Source organism: Coregonus lavaretus (genome assembly GCF_964263955.1).
Source record: "Coregonus lavaretus genome assembly, contig: HAP1_SCAFFOLD_557, whole genome shotgun sequence".
Lineage (NCBI taxonomy): Eukaryota > Metazoa > Chordata > Actinopteri > Salmoniformes > Salmonidae > Coregonus > Coregonus lavaretus.
Window position 1 is genome coordinate 94,852 of NW_028166438.1, and position 26,050 is coordinate 120,901.

The window sequence follows — 26,050 nt, forward strand, 5'->3', positions numbered from 1 at the left end:
GTGTCAATGCAGAATAGGGAGAGAAAAAAATAAGGGACATAATGGTTCATTTGTTATATTTCTAGCCTCAGGATATTTGGAACTGTGAACAGACTGGCTTGCCAGTTGAGACATGGGGAGAATCTCAAAATCGCTTTTTCCTTGATTCTTCGCATCCCATTGGATGAGAAGGTAAGAGTTCCCTCCCCTCTGACCATCTCAATGGGTGTTGAGAAGGAGGCGAGGAGAGAGGATGCGAGAAATCAAGGAAATTCAAATTGAGATCCTCCCATAGATGGCTGTCAGGACTGGGAGAGACTCCTGAACAGAGGGGAGATAGATACTGATACTTCTATCACATTAAGCAATAAAAAGATGAGTCATGAAATTCAGGTTCTTTAAAAGATTTCAAACATAATTGGTTGTCAAAGACGGTATCAAATATATACAGTACAAACTGCTGGAATATACAAATCTGTACACAGGAAGATTCACATATGAACAGTCTTCCAGCATTGCTCTTTCTGATAATTCACTTGGAAGGCTAAGTAGTTTCAGCATGCACCATAATCAATGACTACATCAACTCCTTTACAATCTTTCCCACAGAAGTAAGAATCATCAATGTTAAACACGGCAAGAAAATATTCAGTACGTTTTCGGAGGCGAGTAGGCTAACAGATGATATAAATGAGTACATGGAAGTAAGTCTGTCTGTATATGTTGACAAAGGCCTCGTGGTTGGCTTAGCATGGACCCTACATCATTTAAAATGTTGCTGTAAGGTTCTGTGTTTGATAAAGCAACTTCTGGGAACCTCCAGTCCAGAGGACCAGACGTCTAAGGCAAGGTAATACAAGTACATAAAGGATGTCAACCCACACATTCTAGTGTGATTGACAATATGGTTTCAGAAACAAAGTACATTATTCAATATAAATCATGTATTTTTCAGTCTTACCAAAATCAGATGTCAGCAAGGCAGCAGCATATATATATATACACTGAGTGGCCAAAACATTAGGAACACCTTAACATTGGGTTGCACCCCCTTTTGTCCTCAGAACAGCCTCAATTTGACGGGGCATGGACTCTACAAGGTATCGAAAGCGTTCCACAGGGATGCTGGCCCATGTTGACTCCAATGCTTCCCACAGTTGTGTCAAGTTGCCTGGATGTCCTTTGGGTGGGGGACCATTCTTGATACACACGGGAAACTGTTGAAAAACCCAGCAGCGTTGCAGTTTTTGACACACTCAAACCAATGCGCCTGGCACCTACTACCATACCCAGTTCAAAGGCACTTAAATATTTTGTCTTGCCCATTCACCCTCTGAATGGCACACATACACAATCCATGTCTCAATTGTCTCAAGGCTTAAAAATCCTTCTGTAACCTGTCACCTCCCCTTCATCTACACTGATTGAAGTGGATCAATAAGGGATCATAGATTTCACCTGGATTCACCTGGCCAGTCTACGTCATGGAAAGAGCAGGTGTTTTGTACACTATGTATAATCCATGTCATTGGGCAGCAGGGTAGATAATCATATTCAGTTGGCAGAGGAGAGTGGCCTTGCCCTGAGATAATACAGCCACTTCTTCATTAAGTGGTTATAATGTAATTACACCTAGGGCTCCTAATAGCTGAACACTACAGTGAGATGTAATAACCCAGTTTATATAAAACCTTATCCATTCCTCAGGCCTTCCACCTCTATTTAAACCACGTCAAATACTTAAGCGTTCATTTGACTATTCACACGATTCAGGAGCGACTAACACAAAGCAATGAGGAAAAAAAAAAATCAAACCCAATACCTTGGAGTCAGGAGCAATAAGGAGCAATCTCCTAAAAACACGAAGATCCACCTCTAGCAAGAAGAATGAGAATCATTACAAACATTATTTGATTTGCAAAAACGTCCTTTGAATGAATACCTCCTGGGCTCTATTATAATGTCGCCCTGAGAAGCCGTTTCCCAGCTCTCCTCTGTCTGTGAGGTTGGAGAGAGGAAGCACACCTTTTTCACTCGGCCGTGAGCCCAATCTCAGCAACCAGAACCAAATCTCTCACTGCACGAGAGACTACTTGTTAGCCAGGCTGGCTACGATATGTAGGCTAATTTGTAAACGTCACGCGCCTCGTCCCGTAAGTGTCTGTTGCTGCCGCTGGGGCTGTAGTCAGACACTAAGTCCTGCTGGTGGTCTGACGGTGTAGAAGGTTCTGGAGAGTCTTCCCTGTCCATTCTCTCCATGTCCTCTGACTGGGATGATGACTCGGTCTTTGTGCTGTTGAATCCAAGGATCTCAACCACTGAGTCGGGCAAGTCCTACACAGATAATAAACATGATGAGATTAAAGATCCGGATAGAACCGTAGGTCAATAACAAGGTGAGATTAAAGATCCGGATAGAACCGCAGGTCAATAACATGATGAGATTAAAGATCCGGATAGAACCGCAGGTCAATAACAAGGTGTTGAAGAGTGTTAGATTTGATTGTACCTATATTCATAGCGGAGTTCAATAAGTGTTTCAGAATACAGGCGCAAACATTCTGAAGGTATCTAATGTTCTGCGATGGAGTCGGACACAAATCAGGATATCATCAGAAGAAAACTATTTAAAACGTATGTCACAGACACATTTTAATGAGGGTTAGTTTCAAATGCATTTACTCACACCCCCTGTGTATTTCTACCACTGAGTTGGGAAAATCCTATAAAGAGTTAACGAGGGTTGTGTTGAAAACCCCCTTTGAACCCAATACACACCCTTCTACTGGCAACTGTGCAAACCAATCCTATCTCAACTCCTTTCCCTTTCAGCACTCAGCAAACCCATGTATGTATTTCAGAATATACTGTAAGGACAAACGTTCTGAAGATACGACATCCATCTATGGATACATACCTTACAACTCTTCAGCTGTAGGCATATAGCTTCAGCTTTCTTGAGGATGGCCCCGATGTCCAGTTTCATCGGCAGTTCATTTATGTGCTGGAAAGAAGGGAGGAGAACATTCTCAGATCAGTGACTTGCTAAAGCAGGGATGGGCAACTGACGGCCCGCGGGCCGCATGCACGGATCAATTTGAAAAAAATAACATACAGTACCAGTCAAAAGTTCTAGAACACCTACTCATGCAAGGGCTTTTCTTTATTTTTTAAAACTATTTTCTACATTGTAGAATAAGGTAGTCCCCTGGAATGCATTTCAATTAACAGGTGTGCCTTCTTAAAAGTTAATTTGTGGAATTTCTTTAATTCTTAATGCATTTGAGCCAATCAGTTGTGTTGTGACAAGGTAGGGTTGGTATAGAGAAGATAGCCCTGTTTGGTCAAAGACCAAGTCCATATTATGGCAAGAACAGCTCAAATAAGCAAAGAGAAATGACAGTCCATCGTTACTTTCAGACATGAAGGTCAGTAAATACGGAAAATTTCTTCAAGTGCAGTCGCAAAAACCATCAAGCGCTATGATGAAACTGGCTCTCATGAGGACCGCCACAGGAATGGAAGACCCAGAGTTACCTCTGTTGCAGAGGATAAGTTCATTAGACTTACCAGCCTCAGAAATTGCAGAGCAAATACATGCTTCACAGAGTTCAAGTAACAGACACATCTCAACATCAACTGTTCAGAGGAGACTGTGTGAATCAGGCCTTCATGGTAAAATTCCTGCAAAGAAACCACTACTAAAGGACACCAATAAGAAGAAGACTTGCTTGGGCCAAGAAACACGAGCAATGGACATTAGACCGGTGGAAATTTGTCTGGAGTCCAAATTTGAGATTTTTGGTTCCAACCGCCGTGTCTTTGTGAGACGCGGTGTGGGTGAACGGATGATCTCCGCATGTGTATTTTTATCAATTAGTATATTTGACTTTAACAGTAATATTTGCCGTAATATTTGTTCTGTCTTTTCCGGTGGATTAAACTGAACTAGCAACAAACTTTCTATTGCTTGTTTTAGAAAGTGATATTTTGGAGATTATTTCATTTTTAAATAACCGAAAGTGAGAGGTTGTAATCTGAATAAAGGGAAAAAGGCCATTCCTGAACATAATAATAATATGCCATTTAGCAGATGCTTTTATCCAAAGCGACTTACAGTCATGCGTGCATACATTTTTGTGTATGGGTGGTCCCGGGGATCGAACCCACTACCTTGGCGTTACAAACGCCGTGCTCTACCAGCTGAGCTACAGAGGACCACGGGGTGAGCCATTCTCTCCTTAATCTGCTAGAGAACCAGTTGGGATTTGTATAGTTTTTGTATGACTGAAGCCTTTAGTGAGAGGTCTAATGCTTTCATATTTAATCATTTCTGCCCTCCCAATTCATATTCATTATATAAATAGGACTGTTTACTTTTGTCTGGCTTGCAATTCCAAATGAAATTGAATATTCTTTACTCAAATAATTTAACAAACAAGTTGTTAGGTGTAGGCAGGGCCATAAGCAAATAGGTAAACTGGGATGTTGTCCTTTCCATGGTAGCAAAATCGTATCTAATTTGGCTAACTTTCGATTAAAATGTATTGTGGTGGGATCATTTTTTTCCTTCGGGATGTGAATACCTAGTATGTCCACTTCACTGTCAGACCATTTTATTGGTACACGGTAATATAAAAGTATTTTTGTAGTGAGCCAATACGTATGGCACACTTATCATAATTAGATTGTAATCCAGAGAGGTTAGAAAAATTATCTAGATCCTCTTGAGGCTGTAGAGGGATCCAAATTGTGGATTTAAAAGAAAACATGAATCATCAGTGTACAATGACACCTTTGTTTTTAAGCCCTGGATTTATTATTGTTGGATCTGATTTTAATAGCTAACATTTCGATGGCCATAATAAATAGATATGCTGATAGTGGACAACCTTGTTTTACTCCTCTTGACAGTTTAAAACTTTCTGAGAAGTAGCCATTATTGACTATTTTACAGCCAGGGTTACTATACATAACTTTAACCCATTGTATAAGACTCTCCAAAATGTAAATACACCAGGCATTTATATATAAATTCCAGTCGTACTTTATCAAAAACATTTTCAAAGTCAGCTGGTTTGATTGGTAAATGAGTCTAGAGGCCAGCCATCTTAACTTGAAGTAATGGTCGATTTACCAACCGGGGGCCCCCATTGACTTTTGTTAGTCACTCTCACTCAAATATATTAATAACTGCAAACATTTCTCTCCACCCCATGGCAAAATGTGTAGAATTGCAGCAAACTTGCTTTAAAAACTGCAACATTTTCTCTATGCCCCATGGAAAAATGTGTAACATTTCAGGAAATGAACTCGAAAACGTTCTCTCCACTTTCAAGAGGGGGGGGGGGGGGCGCTCTGTTTAGGGCCCCCAAAAGGCTAGAGCTGGCTCTGACTGCATGAGTGGGTATGGATGTGGGTAAGCAGACCCATGAGTTCAGATTTTTTTTGTGGCCCCCACCCCATCAAAGTTGCCCATCCCTGTGCTAAAGTGATGACAGGGATAACGCTTCCAACACCGAATGCCATTTTCAGTTCACTCATTTAACACATAACAGACAGTGTGTTCTGTGTGGATGTAAGAGTGTGTTGTAATGAGACTAGGCAGTGAGAGCCTGTTGGTTAGAAGACCACATGCTCCTGCTAGGTGATAATTAACTGCTTCCTTCAGTCATGATAAAACACAGTGTGAAGCCTATTCTCTCTTCGTGTTCCTCTCTCCCCGCGCTCTTTCCCCTCACTCTCCATACTTTCTTTCTCTCTCTCCCTCCCTCACTAACCCCCCCCCCCCCCCCTCGCTCTCCCCCACTCCCTTTCTCCTCCTCTTTCGCTCCCTTTCAATTCTAAGGGTTTTATTGGCATGGGAAACGTGTGTTTACATTGCCAAAGCAAGTGATAGACAATAAACAAAAGTGAAATAAACAATAAATGAACAGTAAATATTACACTCACAAAAGTTCAAAAATAATAAAACCATTTAAAATGTAATATTATGTCTATGTACAGTGTTTTAACGATATGCAAATAGTTAAAGTACAAAAGGGAAAATAAAGATAAATATGGGTTGTATTTCCAACGGTGTCTGTCCTTTCTCTCTCTCACCAGGTGTTGTAGCTACTGTACAGATAGATAGAGCCTGCAAGGTCTCCATGGTTACCGTCTACTAGCTGTCGACCAACTGCAGAGAGAGCAGCTGTGATCACATCAGGAAGTAACCTCAGGTAGAATGTTGAATGATTTAATGGTTCTATGCGTTCTTATAGGCTATCCTGTATACTACCGGTCAAACGTTTTAGAACACCTACTCATTCAAGGGGTTTTCTTTATTTTTTTACTATTTTCTACATTGTAGAATAATAGTGAAGACATCAAAACTATGAAATAACACATATGGAATCATGTTGTAACCAAAGAAGTGTTAAACTAATCTAAATATATTTTATATTTGAGATTCTTCAAATAGCCACCCTTTGCCTTGATGACAGCTTTGCACACTCTTGGCATTCTCTCAACCAGATTCACCTGGAATGCTTTTCCAACAGTCTTGAAGGAGTTCCCACATATGCTGAGCACTTGTTGGCTGCTTTTCCTTCACTCTGCGGTCCAACTCATCCCAAACCATCTCAATTTGGTTGAGGTTGGGGGATTGTGGAGGCCAGGTCATCTGATGCAGCACTCCATCACTCTCCTTCTTGGCAAAATAGCCCTTACACAGCCTGGAGGTGTGTTGGGTCATTGTCCTGTTGAAAAACACCTCCTCCTCCATGCTTTACGGTGGGAACTACACAAGCAGAGATCATCCATTCACCCACATCGCATCTCACAAAGACACAGCGGTTGGAACCAAAAATCTCCAATTTGGACTCCAGACCAAAGGACACATTTCCACCGGTCTAATGTCCATTGCTCATGTTTCATGATCGAATTGCTGCAAAGAAAACCACTACTAAAGGACACCAATAATAAGAAGAGACTTGCTTGGGCCAAGAAACATTTAGAATATTTAGAATTCATGGCACACTTAACCAGCATGGCTACCACAGCATTCTGCAGCGATATGCCATCCCATCTGGTGTGGGCTTAGTGGGACCATCATTGTTTTTCAACAGGACAATGACCCAACACACCTCCAGGCTGTGTCAGATGACCTGGCCTCCACAATCCCTCGACCACAACCAAATTGAGATGGTTTGGGATGAGTCGGATCGCAGAGTGAAGAAAAGCAGCCAACAAGTGCTCAGCATATGTGGGAACTCCTTCAAGACTGTTGGAAAAGCATTCCAGGTGAAGCTGGTTGAGAGAATGCCAAGAGTGTGCAAAGCTGTCATCAAGGCAAAGGGTGGCTACTTTGAAGAATCTCAAATATATTTTGATTCTTTTAACACTTTTTTGGTTACTACATGATTCCATATGTGTTACTTCATAGTTTTGATGTCTTCACTATTATTCTACAATGTAGAAAATAGTAAAAAAATAAAGAAAAACCTTTGAATGAGTGTATATCACTCAGCCAAGGTAACTCCAGATTACATCAGCCTATATTTCTAGAGAGATTACCAGACTGTTGTCATTATTAATTTTCACTATACAAAAATTCTAAACATTTTAACTAGTTGTATGGTTTTCACTTGCCATCATCAGTACATTGAGATGGAGGAGGGATGTTAAATTCTGTCGGGCCTACATTTGGATGGAAGAGACTTTTAACAGGGAGTGGTTGAACACCACTAAAAGACAGAGGGGGTCAGACATCAGTGTGTCATAGGGAATAGAGGGGGTCAGACATCAGTGTGTCATAGGGAATAGAGGGGGTCAGACATCAGTGTGTCATAGGGAATAGAGGGGGTCAGACATCAGTGTGTCATAGGGAATAGAGGGGGTCAGACATCAGTGTGTCATAGGGAATAGAGGCGGTGCCATCACCACTCATCTGATAGGAGCTAAAAGGACCCTTTTATTTTAGGAGGTAATATCTAGTGTAATGTTTCCCTGAACGACCTTGCACACACACACACACACACACACACACACACACACACACACACGCACACACACACACACACACACGCACACACACACACACACACACGTAAGTAAACACACGCGCACCTTGAGGATCTCATTGAAGCCGTATTGTTCCTCCATGATCTTGTGCTTCTCTGAGTCCAGGATGGCACAGCACACCAGCAGGTGGAAGTTCTGGCACGGCAGTCCAGTCCACATGACCTGAAGCCAACCCAGAGACAATCAGAGTCAGTGTGTGTGTGTTATACAATATCTGCATCATTATTTCTCATATACCAAACAAATTGTTGTGATTCTGTGAAACAACATTAAATGAATCTTAAATTGGCTTGTGTTTCCTCACAATGCCTCTGGACCAATGGAGAGATGATGAAATTAAAACTAAACTACGGGCCATTTAATCAGGTTACTGATTCATCTCTGGGGAATTTGGAGGAGGAGGAGAGCCTGAGGAGCAGCAGGACCAGAGAGCCCACTGATTGGTCAAGTGCTCACTGTACCGACTGATTGGTCTCTGATTGATTGGCTGAATTGACTGTGTGGGCTGACCGATCACTAGAGGAACAGCCGATTGATTAACAGTCAACGCCTTGAACGTGGTGAAGGTGTGTGACTCACTTCCCATAGACGCAGGACGTCAGGGTAACTCAGTTCTCTCTTGAAGCGAATCAGGAGCCAGCGGAAGCAGAAATACAGGTGACCGGAGTCCTGGGCCCCTGTAGGATGGACGCACACACACACACACACACACACACACACACACACACACACACACACACACACGTTAGCAGAAGTACATCATAAGAAGGTTAGAATGAAGGGAACCCAACATCTCAGGTATTGTCTTCAGACACCATGAGCTGAAAAGCCATTGGCTTAGACCCAACCATCCCTGAGAGGGTTAAATCCACTCCCAAGTTGTCAGAGTTGTGAGTATGTCTGATCAAGGAGACGAAGGAAGGTCAATAGTGAGGAGGTGAAAGAGGGTTGAGGAGGTGGTGGAGGCTCGTAAATTAAGTCAACCAATCATAGAGACAGGACCTTAAGCCTCTTTTTCCTTCCCACCCCTCCATCTCTTCTTCACCCCCCCCCCCCCAAAAAAAGACAATCATCGTCGTCTTCCTCATCCTCCTCTTCCCTGCTCAAATTAAAGCGATAAATAACAACAACTCATTTACATATTATTGAATTTACTTGGTTTATTGTTCTTGGAAGCTCTCTAAATTCCAAAGCAGCGGATGTTGTTATCCCAGGAGGTAACGAACAGCAGAGCAGTTTTAGTAGGCTGGCTGAGCGAGCCCAAATTAATCAAGAAAATGAATGATTATAAAGTATGCGGTGATAAATCAACATCGTCCCAATCAGATCGCACCGTGGCGCTAGCCGTATTTAAACAGCCTAATTCACCACAACTTATCAGGGACTGTTTAGGGATGCAGCTGAACCCTACAACCTCTAGCAAATAGGAAAGACTCTCCGAACGGAACACACATATTTATCTCATTAGGAAGTCTTAGTTCAACTTGGATAACCTCTTGTTTTTCTACGAAGACAAATGTGGTGTCGTCACTTGAGAGAGAGAGAGAGAGAGAGAGAGAGAGAACACACAGGGGTAATATTTCATTGGCTCTATCAAGATGATTATCTAGCACCCTTATGATGAGGATGAATGCGTGTTCCGTTGTCACGGTGAATGTTCCATTCTGTGGATTCTAAATGGTAGTAATGGGTGTTATTCATTAGGCACCGAACGGAAGAAAATGGATTGAAACAGGCAGGGACTGGACAACCGGGACTACAATCAGAAACACTACATTTCATTTTCTGGAAGGAAAACTTTTTTAAGCATGCCCTGTGTGTGTGTGTGTGTGTGTGTGTGTGTGTGTGTGTGGTGTGTGTGTGTGGTGTGGTGTGTGGTGTGTGGTGTGTGTGTGTGTGTGTGTGTGTTTTCCTCTCACCCAGGTAGTTCCAGAAAGACAGGTCCAGTAGTCGTAGCAGAGTGCTGAGCTGGATCAGCTGAGTCTTCATACCCTGCATCTGCTCCTCAAAGTTCTGGTGCTGAGAATTTAGACAACATAGAAATACATTAACACTATATAGACAGATACACTACATGACCAACAGTATGAGGACACCCGCTCGTCTAACATCTCATTCCAAAATCATGCCCATTAATATGGAGTTGGTCCCCCCATTGCTGCTATAAACAGCCTCCACTCTTCTGGGAAGGCTTTCCACTAGATGTTGGAACATTGCTGCGGGGACTTGCTTCCATTCAGCCGCAAGAGCATTAGTGAGGTCGGGCACTGATGTTGGACGATTAGGCCTGGCTCGCAGTCGGCGTTCCAATTCATCCCAAAAGGTGTTCGATGGGGTTGAGGTCAGGGCTCCGTGCAGGACAGTCAAGTTCTTCCTCACCGATCTCGACAAACCATTTCTGTATGGACCTCGCTTTGTGCACGGGGGCATTGTCATGCTGAAACAGGAAACGGCCTCCCCCAAACTGTTGCCACAAAGTTGGAAGCACAGAATCGTCTAGAATATCATTGTATGCTGTAGCGTTAAGATTTACATTCACTGGAACTAAAGGGTCTAGCCCGAACCATGAAAAACAGCCCCAGACCATTATCCCTCCTCCACCAAACTTTACAGTTGGGCACTATGCATTGGGGCAGGTAGCGTTCTCCTGGCATCCACCAAACCCAGATCCGTCCGTCGGACTGCCAGATGGTGAAGCATGATTCATCACTCCATAAAACGCGTTTCCACTGCTCCAGAGTCCAATGGCGGCGAGCTTTACACCACTCCAGCTGACGCTTGGCATTGCGCATGGTGATCTTAGGCTTATGTGTGGCTGCTCGGCCATGGAAACCCATTTCATGAAGCTCCCAACGAACAGTTCTTGTGCTGACGTTGCTTCCAGAGGCAGTTTGGAACTCGGAAGTGAGTGTTGCAAACGAGGACTAATGATCTTTACACGCTTCAGCACTCGGCGGTCCCGTTCTGTGAGCTTGTGTGGCCTACCACTTCACGGCTGAGCCGTTGTTGCTCCGAGACGTTTCCACTTCACAATAACAGCACTTACAGTTGACCGGGGCAGCTCTAGCAGGGCAGACATTTGACGAACTGACTTGTTGGAAAGGTGGCATCCTACGACGGTGCCATGTTGAAAGTCACTGAGCTCTTCAGTAAGGCCATTGTACTGCCACTGTTTTGTCTATGGAGATTGCATGGCTGTGTGCTCGATTTTATACACCTGTCAGCAACGGGTGTGGCTGAAATAGCAGAATCCACTAATTTGAAAGGGTGTCCAGTCAGTCAGTCGGCCAGTCAGTCAGTCAGCCGGCCAGCCAGTCTGTCGGCCAGCCAGTCTGTCGGCCAGCCAGTCTGTCGGCCAGCCAGTCTGTCGGCCAGCCAGTCAGTCAGCCGGCCAGCCAGTCAGTCAGCCAGCCAGTCAGTCGGCCAGCCAGTCAGTCGGCCAGCCAGTCAGTCGGCCAGCCAGTCAGTCAGCCGGCCAGCCAGTCAGTCAGCCAGCCAGTCAGTCGGCCAGCCAGTCAGTCAGCCAGCCAGTCAGTCGGCCAGCCAGTCAGTCGGCCAGCCAGTCTGTCGGCCAGCCAGTCAGTCAGCCAGCCAGTCAGTCGGCCAGCCAGTCAGTCGGCCAGCCAGTCAGTCGGCCAGCCAGTCTGTCGGCCAGTCACATAACACATCACACCATATTGATGCTCTCTACTCCTTTTACCTTCCCCACTAACAAGTTGCTAGCTGGCAGGTGTTTATACCAATAAACCCTGATGTAGCCATGTTTGATGTGTTAATGGGTGGGATGACAGTCAGAGCACTGGAGATGACATGGTCTTTGGGTTTCCTTTGAATAATGAGGGCCTGTCAGGTACAAGACCACTCAGCCGAGTAATATTAACATGATTGCTGTTTATCCTAACCTGTGAGTGTGTGTATAGCTGTTTACCAGGGAAGACCAGCCCTAGACCAGCCCTGGGCTACAGTATCTATAAAGCTAGGAATGGTTAATGAACAAGAAATCCCCTTTAGATTACTTCAGTAGCCATGTGGAAGACAGAATAGAGGTAACAGACAGGAAGCTGGATGGTGTCGTAACAGACAGGAAGCTGGGTGGTGTTGTAACAGAGAACAGACAGGAAGCTGGATGGTGTTGTAACAGAACAGACAGGAAGCTGGATGGTGTTGTAACAGAACAGACAGGAAGCTGGATGGTGATGTAACAGACAAGAAACTGGATGGTGTTGTAACAGACAGGAAGCTGTATGGTGTTGTAACAGACAGGAAGCTGGATGGTGTTGTAACAGACAGGAAGCTGTATGGTGTTGTAACAGACAGGAAGCTGGATGGTGTTGTAACAGACAGGAAGCTGTATGGTGTTGTAACAGACAGGAAGCTGTATGGTGTTGTAACAGACAGGAAGCTGGATGGTGTTGTAACAGACAGGAAGCTGTATGGTGTTGTAACAGACAGGAAGCTGGATGGTGTTGTAACAGAACAGACAGGAAGCTGGATGGTGTTGTAACAGACAGGAAGCTGGATGGTGTTGTAACAGACAGGAAGCTGGATGGTGTTGTAACAGAAAGCAGACAGGAAGCTGGATGGTGTTGTAACAGAGAACAGACAGGAAGCTGGATGGTGTTGTAACAGAGAACAGACAGGAAGCTGGATGGTGTTGTAACAGACAGCAGACAGGAAGCTGGATGGTGTTGTAACAGACAGGAAGCTGGATGGTGCTGTAACAGAACAGACAGGAAGCTGGATGGTGATGTAACAGACAAGAAACTGGATGGTGTTGTAACAGACAGGAAGCTGTATGGTGTTGTAACAGACAGGAAGCTGGATGGTGTTGTAACAGAAAGCAGACAGGAAGCTGGATGGTGTTGTAACAGAGAACAGACAGGAAGCTGGATGGTGTTGTAACAGAGAACAGACAGGAAGCTGGATGGTGTTGTAACAGACAGCAGACAGGAAGCTGGATGGTGTTGTAACAGACAGGAAGCTGGATGGTGCTGTAACAGAACAGACAGGAAGCTGGATGGTGTTGTAACAGAGGAAGCTGGATGGTGTTGTAACAGAGAACAGACAGGAAGCTGGATGGTGTTGTAACAGAAAGCAGACAGGAAGCTGGATGGTTTTGTAACAGAACAGACAGGAAGCTGGATGGTGTTGTAACAGACAGGAAGCTGGATGGTGTTGTAACAGACAGGAAGCTGTTGTAACAGAACAGACAGGAAGCTGGGTGGTGTTGTAACAGACAGGAAGCTGTTGTAACAGAACAGACAGGAAACTGGATGGTGTTGTAACAGACAGGAAGCTGGAAGGTGTTGTAACAGAAAGCAGACAGGAAGCTGGATGGTGTTGTAACAGAACAGACAGGAAGCTGGATGGTGTTGTAACAGAAAGCAGACAGGAAGCTGGAAGGTGTTGTAACAGAACAGGCAGGAAGCTGGGTGGTGTTGTAACAGAAAGTAGACAGGAAGCTGGATGGTGTTGTAACAGAACAGACAGGAAGCTGGATGGTGTTGTAACAGAACAAACAGGAAGCTGGATGGTGTTGTAACAGAACAAACAGGAAGCTGGATGGTGTTGTAACAGAGAACAGACAGGAAGCTGGATGGTGTTGTAACAGAACAGACAGGAAGCTGTATGGTGTTGTAACAGAACAGACAGGAAGCTGGATGGTGTTGTAACAGAACAGACAGGAAGCTGGATGGTGTTGTAACAGAACAGACAGGAAGCTGGATGGTGTTGTAACAGAACAGACAGGAAGCTGGATGGTGTTGTAACAGAACAGACAGGAAGCTGGATGGTGCTGTAACAGAACAGACAGGAAGCTGGATGGTGTTATAACAGAACAGACAGGAAGCTGGATGGTGTTGTAACAGAACAGACAGGAAGCTGGATGGTGTTGTAACAGAACAGACAGGAAGCTGGATGGTGTTGTAACAGAACAGACAGGAAGCTGGATGGTGTTGTAACAGACAGGAAGCTGGATGGTGTTGTAACAGACAGGAAGCTGTTGTAACAGAACAGACAGGAAGCTGGATGGTGTTGTAACAGACAGGAAGCTGGATGGTGTTGTAACAGACAACAGACAGGAAGCTGGAAGGTGTTGTAACAGAAAGCAGACAGGAAGCTGGATGGTGTTGTAACAGAACAGACAGGAAGCTGGATGGTGTTGTAACAGAAAGCAGACAGGAAGCTGGATGGTGTTGTAACAGAACAGGCAGGAAGCTGGATGGTGTTGTAACAGAAAGTAGACAGGAAGCTGGATGGTGTTGTAACAGAACAGACAGGAAGCTGGATGGTGTTGTAACAGAACAAACAGGAAGCTGGATGGTGTTGTAACAGAACAAACAGGAAGCTGGATGGTGTTGTAACAGAGAACAGACAGGAAGCTGGATGGTGTTGTAACAGAACAGACAGGAAGCTGTATGGTGTTGTAACAGAACAGACAGGAAGCTGGATGGTGTTGTAACAGAACAGACAGGAAGCTGGATGGTGTTGTAACAGAACAGACAGGAAGCTGGATGGTGTTGTAACAGAACAGACAGGAAGCTGGATGGTGTTGTAACAGAGAACAGACAGGAAGCTGGATGGTGTTGTAACAGAGAACAGACAGGAAGCTGGATGGTGTTGTAACAGAACAGACAGGAAGCTGGATGGTGTTGTAACAGAACAGACAGGAAGCTGGATGGTGTTATAACAGAACAGACAGGAAGCTGGATGGTGTTGTAACAGGTTGGATAATAAGATAGAAAAATAAACTAATTCAGAACACAAATCATAGAGCTGTAGTGATGTCATAAAGGTGTCATAAGGTTGGATAATACTACTAAGGGAAATAGAACACAAATCATAGGGCAGGGAGTGACAAGGAGTGGCATCAAAAAGCATGAGGGTGATCGGTAACCTCAGTGGAGTGGAAATGATTGGTCAATAGACAGCCACACCTTCTCAGCTGATAGACACTGGTAAGCCATTGGTGGAATCATGAAGCTCTGCTCTGCCATTGGTGGAGGCTATGGGGGAGTGGTCATAGATGCATCCTTTGTGAAATGCACCATGGGAACCCAGCGTGGTCAGGTAATCAGGTCACACTCTACCAACACTGACCTAGTTGGCCTCTCTCTTGATAAACAGGGAGAACTGTGCCGTCTTAGACATGGAATTACTAGAACGGACAGCCTCATTTCATTTGCTTTGGTCTGAGGGGCTTTGTCCATTCTAGTAATTATATTTCTATATTACGTATGTTCTAGTATATCTAGTTCTATGTTGTCAGTCTCACCATCTGGTCCATGAAGCAGACAAAGCACCAGAAGGCGTCCACCTCGTTCTCCATCACATAGAGAATAGGAGACAGCAGGTCACTCATACCCTGGACATAGCCTGGTGACGGAGCAAAAACATCCCGGTTTAGTCAGTCAGTCAATCAATCAATCAAAGCCTGGTGATGACAGAGAGAGAGAGAGGATTTGAAACAGTTCTGGAGAGCTTTCATACAACAAAGTCTTGACCACAGGAGGTTGGTGGCACCTTAATTGGGGAGGACAGGCTCGTGGTAATGGCTGGAGCGGAATCAGAGTCTTACCCAGGTCAAAGTCATTCAGTATGACAAGCTTTGTCTTACCCAGGTCAAAGTCATACATGCAGTAGGTCAAGCTTAGTCTTACCCAGGTCAAAGTCATACATGCAGTATGACAGGCTTTGTCTTACCCAGGTCAAAGTCATACATGCAGTAGGTCAAGCTTAGTCTTACCCAGGTCAAAGTCATACATGCAGTATGACAGGCTTTGTCTTACCCAGGTCAAAGTCATACATGCAGTAGGTCAAGCTTAGTCTTACCCAGGTCAAAGTCATACATGCAGTATGACAGGCTTTGTCTTACCCAGGTCAAAGTCATACATGCAGTAGGTCAAGCTTAGTCTTACCCAGGTCAAAGTCATACATGCAGTATGACAGGCTTTGTCTTACCCAGGTCAAAGTCATACATGCAGTAGGTCAAGCTTAGTCTTACCCAGGTCAAAGTCATACATGCAGTATGACAGGCTTTGTCTTACCCAGGTCAAAGTCATACATGCAGTATGACAGGCTTTGTCTTACCCAGGTCAAAGTCATACATGCAGTATGACAAGCTTAGTCTTACCCAGGTCAAAGTCATACATGCAGTAGGTCAAGCTTAGTCTTACCCAGGTCAAAGTCATACATGCAGTATGACAGGCTTTGTCTTACCCAGGTCAAAGTCATACATGCAGTATGACAGGCTTTGTCTTACCCAGGTCAAAGTCATACATGCAGTATGACAAGCTTAGTCTTACCCAGGTCAAAGTCATACATGCAGTATGACAAGCTTTGTCTTACCCAGGTCAAAGTCATACATGCAGTATGACAAGCTATGTCTTACCCAGGTCAAAGTCATACATGCAGTATGACAAGCTTTGTCTTACCCAGGTCAAAGTCATACATGCAGTATGACAGGCTTTGTCTTACCCAGGTCAAAGTCATACATGCAGTATGACAGGCTTTGTCTTACCCAGGTCAAAGTCATACATGCAGTATGACAGGCTTTGTCTTACCCAGGTCAAAGTCATACATGCAGTATGACAGGCTTTGTCTTACCCAGGTCAAAGTCATACATGCAGTATGACAGGCTTTGTCTTACCCAGGTCAAAGTCATACATGCAGTATGACAAGCTTAGTCTTACCCAGGTCAAAGTCATACATGCAGTATGACAAGCTTAGTCTTACCCAGGTCAAAGTCATGCAGTATGACAAGCTTAGTCTTACCCAGGTCAAAGTCATTCAGTATGACAAGCTTAGTCTTACCCAGGTCAAAGTCATACAGTATGACAAGCTTAGTCTTACCCAGGTCAAAGTCATACATGCAGTAGGTCAAGCTTAGTCTTACCCAGGTCAAAGTCATACATGCAGTAGGTCATGAGGACGTCGTGCAGCAGAATCAGTCCTGGGCTGTCTGCTCCTTCATAGAACGTGTTGGTCCGATCTGTCCTGTTCACGTCTTTCTCTGTGGAGGAAATCAACGCAGTCAGGGACCTTAGGATCAGAATCATCTTTATTCACCAAATACATTTGCGTGTCCAGGATTTGACTCAGTGAAACGGTGCTGCTATGGAGTTAGACAGACAGACAATTACATACAGACAATAGACAGAAAATACAGACAAAATATATAGATGCAGAATTTACACAATCCATCCTTACGGACTGACGGACGGACGTGCGGACGGACTGACGGCCTGTCTTTAGACTCTGTTTATCTGTCCTGTTTACTTCTTTCTCTGTAGAGGGAACTAACAGCCACCAGGGCCAGTATTCATAAAGAGTAGGAGGGTCTTTCTCTGTAGAGGGAACTAACAGCCACCAGGGCCAGTATTCATAAAGAGTAGGAGGGTCTTTCTCTGTAGAGGGAACTAACAGCCACCAGGGCCAGTATTCATAAAGAGTAGGAGGGTCTTTCTCTGTAGAGGGAACTAACAGCCACCAGGGCCAGTATTCATAAAGAGTAGGAGGGTCTTTCTCTGTAGAGGGAACTAACAGCCACCAGGGCCAGTATTCATAAAGAGTCAGGGTAGGAGGAGTACTGATCTATTAGAACATAATGAATCAGATGACATGGACAGAAGGAACCTGATCCTGGATCAGCACTCCTACTCTGAGAGGCTTTATGAATACAGGCCCCGACTTCACCACACAAACTCGCCTGATTGTCCTTAGACAAAAGTTTACTACCAGGAGTTGAAGTCAGAAATGGAACCAGCAGCACTTCAGTAGATCTGCATTGCTCCGTGCCAGCCGCCGCTAATTTCCATATTCATTTCAGGTTGACATTTACAGAGAGCACACAACCCTAACCCTGTTACAACCGGAGCCTAATTTCTCTCCTTTGAATAGAGAGGGGCGAGACTCAGAGAGAGAGAGGGGGAGAGAGAGAGAGAGAGAGAGAGAGAGAGAGAGGGGGAGAGAGAGAGAGGAGAGAGACAGAGACAGAGAGAAGAGAGAGAGAGAGAGAGAGAGAGAGGAGAGAGACAGAGACAGAGAGAAGAGAGAGAGAGAGAGAGAGAGAGCGAGAGAGAGAGAGAGAGAGACAGAGAGAGAGAGAGAATAGAAATGCCAAGTCCATTGAGGTGCCAGCCAGATGCAGTATGGATCGTTCCTCTACAATCAGGAGATGAGACCCCATTACCTGGCTGACACGGGCTACGTCCCAAATGGCCACCTAGTCCCTATTTAGTGCACACAGGGGCTCTGGTCAAAAGTAGTGCACTCTATAGGGTGCCATTTGTGACGCAGCCACGGGGCTCTGTTCTACAGGCTGACGACGCTGATGGAATATTGAATAAAACATGGGGTTGATCCGACGGGAGCCAGATTGGTTCCAGGCCCAGCTCAGTCTTCAAGCTGCTAAACCAGGAGTGGTGTCACACTTTGTTTTCGATGGCTTTGCTGAGCAGTTTGGGGTGAAACCCAGACAGAATGTGGCCAAGTTTTGTTCTTCACTGGCTGGGGAAGTTTAAATTGCTGACAGGATCCTGGAACAAGGAGCCTGACTCAGTAGCATATTGGAAATGTCTCCTATCTGTTGGCCACAGTGCCCATTGTACAAACCACTTCCCCATCCTACTGTCAGACCAACATAATCAAATAGAATACAACTATTGTCCTTCAGTTTGAATGGACGTTTGGCTTCTGGCTTCCCCAACACCCCCAGATACACAAACACACGTTGAGCGGCACAGGGTCAGCAGCAGCAATTGTGGGGGTTAAGTGCCTTGCTCAAGGGCACAATGGCAGGATATGTTACATGGGATGAAAGCCTTCCGGCTGCTGGTCTAACCTCTAGGATACTGCCAATACACTTTATCTGGTGACTAACATTCTGTTAGAAGATGATGATGATGATGGTGGTGATTACCTATAAGACTCCTGACTAACGTTCTGTTAGAAGTGATGATGGTGATGATGGTGGTGATTACCTATAAGACTCCTGACTAACATTCTGTTAGAAGATGATGATGATGATGGTGGTGATTACCTCTAAGACTCCTGACTAACATTCTGTTAGAAGTGATGATGGTGATGGTGGTGATTACCTATAAGACTCCTGACTAACATTCTGTTAGAAGTGATGATGATGGTGGTGATTACCTATAAGACTCCTGACTAACATTCTGTTAGAAGTGATGATGATGATGGTGGTGATTACCTATAAGACTCCTGACTAACATTCTGTTAGAAGATGATGATGATGGTGGTGATTACCTATAAGACTCCTGACTAACATTCTGTTAGAAGTGATGATGATGATGGTGGTGATTACCTATAAGACTCCTGACTAACATTCTGTTAGAAGTGATGATGATGATGATGGTGGTGATTACCTATAAGACTCCTGACTAACATTCTGTTAGAAGTGATGATGATGATGGTGGTGATTACCTATAAGACTCCTGTGGTCTCTTAACCTGCTGTTGCGTTTCTCCTGCTCCTCACTCACTGACTTCCACTGGAGCTTCATACGGAAATACTCATCCCTGAGGAAAGAGAGGATGAGAAGAGAGGATGAGAAGAGAGGGAATAAGTAGTCATCCGTGAGGAAAGATTAAAAAAAATAATAATAATGTATGCACTCACTAACTGTAAGTGGCTCTGGATAAGAGCGTCTGCTAAATGACTAAAATGTAAATGAATGAGGAAAGTAAAGGAGAGAGACGACGGGGGGGAAAAAAATCGATAGTTACATATCACAATATTATTTTGGACTATATTATAGATACTTTGACTCAAAGTAAAAAAAAATTATAATAAATGTATATTTTCATATTTTGCTAGATAGTGTTAGCTAGCGCTAGTCGACTTTATCTGCGGCAAAATGCCAGTATTTTTCGTCCTATAGCGTCTTCTTTTTAAAAGGCCCAGTGCAGTCAAAATCGTGATTTTCCTGTCTTTTAAATATATTTCCACACTATAAGGTTGAAATAATATTGTGAAAATTATAATGCCATTTTAGTGTAAGAGTTGTTTGAAAAGACCGCCTGAAATTTCTGCCTGTTTTGGTGGGATGGAGTTTTGTCCTGCTTGGTGACATCACCAGGCAGTAAATTAGTTAACAGACCAATAAGAAAGAGCGTTCCAAACCTCTCTGCCAATCACAGCTAGTTTTCCCCTCCCCACTCAGACCACTCCCAGACAGCCCTTGTTATATCCTTGCTTGAGAATAAACTATTTTTGTTTCTTTTTGACCCGTTTAATTAAAAACAAATCACAGGAAGGTACTTAATTGTTTCCCAGAAATTATTTGATATTCAGATAAAAAACGGCCGCATTGGACCTTTTAATAGTGACCCAACATGTTATCAGCACTTATTTCCATGACTGATCAAAACTAATTTTCTCATGGTCTCTCTGCAGCAGACAGTTAGTGAGCAATATGTTTGGAACATCAAATCGCAATATCGAATCGTAATACATATAGAGTCAGCACATACGTATCGTGATTATATCGTATCGTGAGGTCCCTGACAATTCCCAGCCCTAATGCCCTAACCTCATTTAGGGGTGTGTTTACTGTGTGATGTATAATAATCTCTGAAGCTGGAGACTCTTATCTCCCTCTCTAACTTTAAGCATCAGTTGTCAGAGCACCTTACCGATCACTGCACCTGTACACAGCCCATCTGAAATTAGCCCGCCCAACTACCTCATCCCCATATTGTTATTTATTTTGCTCATTTGCACCCCAGTATCTCTATTTGCACATCATCTCTTGCACATCTATCATTCCAGTGTTAATACTAATTGTAATTATTTTGCACTATGGCCTATTTATTGCCTTACCTCCATAACTTACTACATTTGCACACACTGTATATATATTTTCTGTTGTATTTTTGACTTTATGTTTTGTTTATCCCATGTGTAACTCTGTGTTGTTGTTGTTTTTAAATCGCACTGCTTTGCTTTATCTTGGCCAGGTCGCAGTTGTAAATGAGAACTTGTTCTCAACTGGCTTACCTGGTTAAATAAAGGTGAAATAAAATATTTTTTAAAAAAATAAACAGGATAGTAGGGGCCACTTTACTTTCCTTAAACTGGTTTACAACATAACCTGGTGCTGTGCTATGAAAACTAGTATTCTCTTCATACACCGTACTCATAACGCCATCTGAACAGCACCATTTGTTTTCACACAAACTTATTAGCCATTCTGAAATCCAAAGTCATATTTACTTGTAAATGTAAAGCTTACTGATTCATAAACTTTGTGAAAATCTCTCTACAACCATAAAGACAACATGACGTGAGAGTTGTGGGGTTTCCTATCCTAGTATTTCATCAACAGTGCTGTTATGATGCAGATCTGACAGAGATAATGTGTCAATCATGGCAGGGCTCCCAGTCTCCTAATGAGTAGGAGTGGCTCTCTCACGTTTTCCTCCTGGTCAGACTCCTCCTCTCCTCCGAGGTGCTCTCCCAGGGGAAGTAGCCCAGCAGAAACTTCCATCCCTCCTTCCTCAACACATGACACAGACCCTAGGAGGGAAGGAGAGACAGAAAGAGGGATGGGGGAGAGAGAGAGAGAGAGAGCGAGAGACAGAGAGAGAGAAATAGAGAGAGAGAGAAACAAAGAGAGAGAGAGAGACAGAGAGAGAGAAACAGAGAGAGAGACAGAGAGAGAGAGAGAGAGAGAGAGAGACAGAGAGACAGAGAGAGAGAGAGAGGAGAGACAGAGACAGAGACAGAGACAGAGACAGAGACAGAGACAGAGACAGAGAGAGAGAGAGAGAGAGAGAGACAGAGAGAGAGAGAGAGAGAGAGAGAGAGAGAGAGAGACAGAGAGAGAGAGAGAGAGAGAGAGAGAGAGAGAGAGACAGAGAGAGAGAGAGAGAGAGAGAGAGAGAGACAGAGAGAGAGAGAGAGAGAGAGAGAGAGAGAGACAGAGAGAGACGGAGAAAATAAGAGAGGAGAGACAGACAGCTTTTATTCCCACAGCCCTACAGTAAGTAACATTAACAAACAGGCCTAACAGAGCTACTCCAGTTCAAACTCAGACATTTACTTCCAGCTGTTGCTTCAGAGAGAAAGAAGACGGGAGACAAAACGATCTCTGAGAAGAGGCTGACCCCTATTTTTATATCCACCACGTAGAGAGACTAGAGAGAGGCATCAGATACTGCCTTTAATGAGTGTTCTGCCTCACTGCTCAAGGCCACAGGCAGACCGACTCACAATGCAATATTGAGGAGCTACTGTAGCTAGCTCTGTGAAGGATGGACAGTATTGAGGAGATACTGTAGCTAGCTCTGTGAAGGATGGACAGTATTGAGGAGATACTGTAGCTAGCTCTGTGAAGGATGAACAGTATTGAGGAGATACTGTAGCTAGCTCTGTGAAGGATGGACAGTATTGAGGAGATACTGTAGCTAGCTCTGTGAAGGATGAACAGTATTGAGGAGATACTGTAGCTAGCTCTGTGAAGGATGAACAGTATTGAGGAGATACTGTAGCTAGCTCTGTGAAGGATGAACAGTATTGAGGAGATACTGTAGCTAGCTCTGTGAAGGATGAACAGTATTGAGGAGATACTGTAGCTAGCTCTGTGAAGGATGAACAGTATTGAGGAGATACTGTAGCTAGCTATGTGAAGGATGGACAGTATTGAGGAGATACTGTAGCTAGCTCTGTGAAGGATGAACAGTATTGAGGAGATACTGTAGCTAGCTCTGTGAAGGATGAACAGTATTGAGGAGATACTGTAGCTAGCTCTGTGAAGGATGAACAGTATTGAGGAGATCCTGTAGCTAGCTCTGTGAAGGATGAACAGTGTTGAGGAGATACTGTAGCTAGCTCTGTGAAGGATGAACAGTATTGAGGAGATACTGTAGCTAGCTCTGTGAAGGATGAACAGTATTGAGGAGATACTGTAGCTAGCTCTGAAGGATGAACAGTATTGAGGAGATACTGTAGCTAGCTCTGTGAAGGATGAACAGTATATGTAGGAACAGCATTAAAAGCAGTGCTGGATTTGTGCTGTTGCTGCTCTCTTAATTAACAGCAGAGGGTGTGCGTGTGTGTGTGTCTAGGGCTACCTCTGTGGCTACAGGGGATACAAATCTCAGGATGTGGTGACTCAAGTGTGAAACAGACACTACAATACAGACCCTATTGGTTAAAACAGACACTCTACAATACAGATCCTATTGGTTAAAACAGACACTCTACAATACAGATCATATTGGTTAAAACAGACACTCTACAATACAGATCCTATTGGTTAAAACAGACACTCTACAATACAGATCCTATTAATGTCTGGTTAAAACAGACACTCTACAATACAGATCCTATTGGTTAAAACAGACACTCTACAATACAGATCCTATTCATGTCTGGTTAAAACAGACACTCTACAATACAGATCCTATTGGTTAAAACAGACACTCTACAATACAGATCCTATTGGTTAAAACAGACACTCTACAATACAGATCCTACTGGTTAAAACAGACACTCTACAATACAGATCCTATTGGTTAAAACAGACACTCTACAATACAGATCCTATTGGTTAAAACAGACACTCTACAATACAGATCCTATTAATGTCTGGTTAAAACAGACACGCTACAATACAGATCCTATTGGTTAAAACAGACACTCTACAATACAGATCCTATTCATGTCTGGTTAAAACAGACACTCTACAATACAGATCCTATTGGTTAAAACAGACACTCTACAATACAGATCCTATTGGTTAAAACAGACACTCTACAATACAGATCCTACTGGTTAAAACAGACACTCTACAATACAGATCCTATTGGTTAAAACAGACACTCTACAATACAGATCCTATTGGTTAAAACAGACACTCTACAATACAGATCCTACTGGTTAAAACAGACACTCTACAATACAGATCCTATTCATGTCTGGTTAAAACAGACACTCTACAATACAGATCCTATTGGTTAAAACAGACACTCTACAATACAGATCCTATTCATGTCTGGTTAAAACAGACACTCTACAATACAGATCCTATTGGTTAAAACAGACACTCTACAATACAGATCCTATTGGTTAAAACAGACACTCTACAATACAGATCCTACTGGTTAAAACAGACACTCTACAATACAGATCCTATTGGTTAAAACAGACACTCTACAATACAGATCCTATTGGTTAAAACAGACACTCTACAATACAGATCCTACTGGTTAAAACAGACACTCTACAATACAGATCCTATTCATGTCTGGTTAAAACAGACACTCTACAATACAGATCCTATTGGTTAAAACATACACTCTACAATACAGATCCTACTGGTTAAAACAGACACTACAATAAAAATCATATTCTTACAGAACAGTAGATAAATTACAATAGCAGCACCATTTACTAAATATACTCTTTTGTTTGGATGTTTTTCAACTTATTCAGAGCAGTGTTGTTATAGCAGGCAGCATTACACAAAGTGACAGGCGGAGAGAGTGACCATTTACCTGTGTTATTCAAAGGGATGTGTTGCCTATTTGTTGGGGGAAAAGTGTAATTCCACAATATGCAAACATTGCAAAATCCGTTGCCAGGATATTTCAGTTGAGATACAGAGACTGACCCGTTTGATAATGTGTTTCAGTATGTTACCATGCTGTATTTAGTTGGTTCCTGGTGTTTCAGTATGTTACCATGCTGTATTTAGTTGGTTCCTGGTGTTTCAGTATGTTACCATGCTGTATTTAGTTGGTTCCTGGTGTTTCAGTATGTTATCATGCTGTATTTAGTTGGTTCCTGGTGTTTCAGTATGTTATCATGCTGTATTTAGTTGGTTCCTGGTGTTTCAGTATGTTACCATGTTGTATTTAGTTGGTTCCTGGTGTTTCAGTATGTTACCATGCTATATTTAGTTGGTTCCTGATGTTTCAGTATGTTATCATGCTATATTTAGTTGGTTCCTGGTGTTTCAGTATGTTATATAATGTTGTATTTAGTTGATTCCTGGTGTTTCAGTATGTTACCATGTTGTATTTAGTTGGTTCCTGGTGTTTCAGTATGTTATCATGCTGTATTTAGTTGGTTCCTGGTGTTTCAGTATGTTACCATGCTGTATTTAGTTGGTTCCTGGTGTTTCAGTATGTTATCATGCTGTATTTAGTTGGTTCCTGGTGTTTCAGTATGTTATATCATGCTGTATTTAGTTGGTTCCTGGTGTTTCAGTATGTTACCAAGCTGTATTTAGTTGGTTCCTGGTGTTTCAGTATGTTATCATGCTGTATTTAGTTGGTTCCTGGTGTTTCAGTATGTTACCAAGCTGTATTTAGTTGGTTCCTGGTGTTTCAGTATGTTATCATGCTGTATTTAGTTGGTTCCTGGTGTTTCAGTATGTTACCATGTTGTATTTAGTTGGTTCCTGGTGTTTCAGTATGTTACCATGTTGTATTTAGTTGGTTCCTGGTGTTTCAGTATGTTATAATGTTGTATTTAGTTGGTTCCTGGTGTTTCAGTATGTTACCATGCTGTATTTAGTTGGTTCCTGGTGTTTCAGTATGTTATCATGCTGTATTTAGTTGGTTCCTGGTGTTTCAGTATGTTACCATGCTGTATTTAGTTGGTTCCTGGTGTTTCAGTATGTTACCATGCTGTATTTAGTTGGTTCCTGGTGTTTCAGTATGTTACCATGCTGTATTTAGTTGGTTCCTGGTGTTTCAGTATGTTACCATGCTGTATTTAGTATGTTCCTGGTGTTTCTGTATGTTACCATGCTGTATTTAGTTGGTTCCTGATGTTTCAGTATGTTATCATGCTGTATTTAGTTGGTTCCTAGTGTTTCAGTATGTTACCATGCTATATTTAGTTGGTTCCTGGTGTTTCAGTATGTTACCATGTTGTATTTAGTTGGTTCCTGGTGTTTCAGTATGTTACCATGCTATATTTAGTTGGTTCCTGATGTTTCAGTATGTTATCATGCTGTATTTAGTTGGTTCCTAGTGTT

At 43.2% G+C, this 26,050-nt stretch overlaps 1 protein-coding gene across 1 annotated transcript in view; it reads right to left on the minus strand.

The window, feature by feature from the left end:
* Positions 1-362: 362 nt before the first annotated feature.
* Positions 363-26,050, minus strand: part of LOC311114697 (TBC1 domain family member 15-like) — a 48,848-nt gene continuing 23,160 nt past the window's right edge. Inside the window, exons 4-12 of the mRNA XM_084189937.1 lie at positions 21,476-21,579; positions 19,486-19,580; positions 16,937-17,053; positions 15,317-15,417; positions 9,963-10,062; positions 8,623-8,720; positions 8,089-8,205; positions 2,897-2,983; positions 363-2,313 (exon numbers count right to left, since the gene is read on the minus strand). Of these exons, the coding sequence (XP_084046063.1) occupies positions 2,089-2,313; positions 2,897-2,983; positions 8,089-8,205; positions 8,623-8,720; positions 9,963-10,062; positions 15,317-15,417; positions 16,937-17,053; positions 19,486-19,580; positions 21,476-21,579 (1,044 nt within the window). The 3' untranslated portion in view covers positions 363-2,088. The remainder of the gene's footprint in view (positions 2,314-2,896; positions 2,984-8,088; positions 8,206-8,622; positions 8,721-9,962; positions 10,063-15,316; positions 15,418-16,936; positions 17,054-19,485; positions 19,581-21,475; positions 21,580-26,050) is intronic.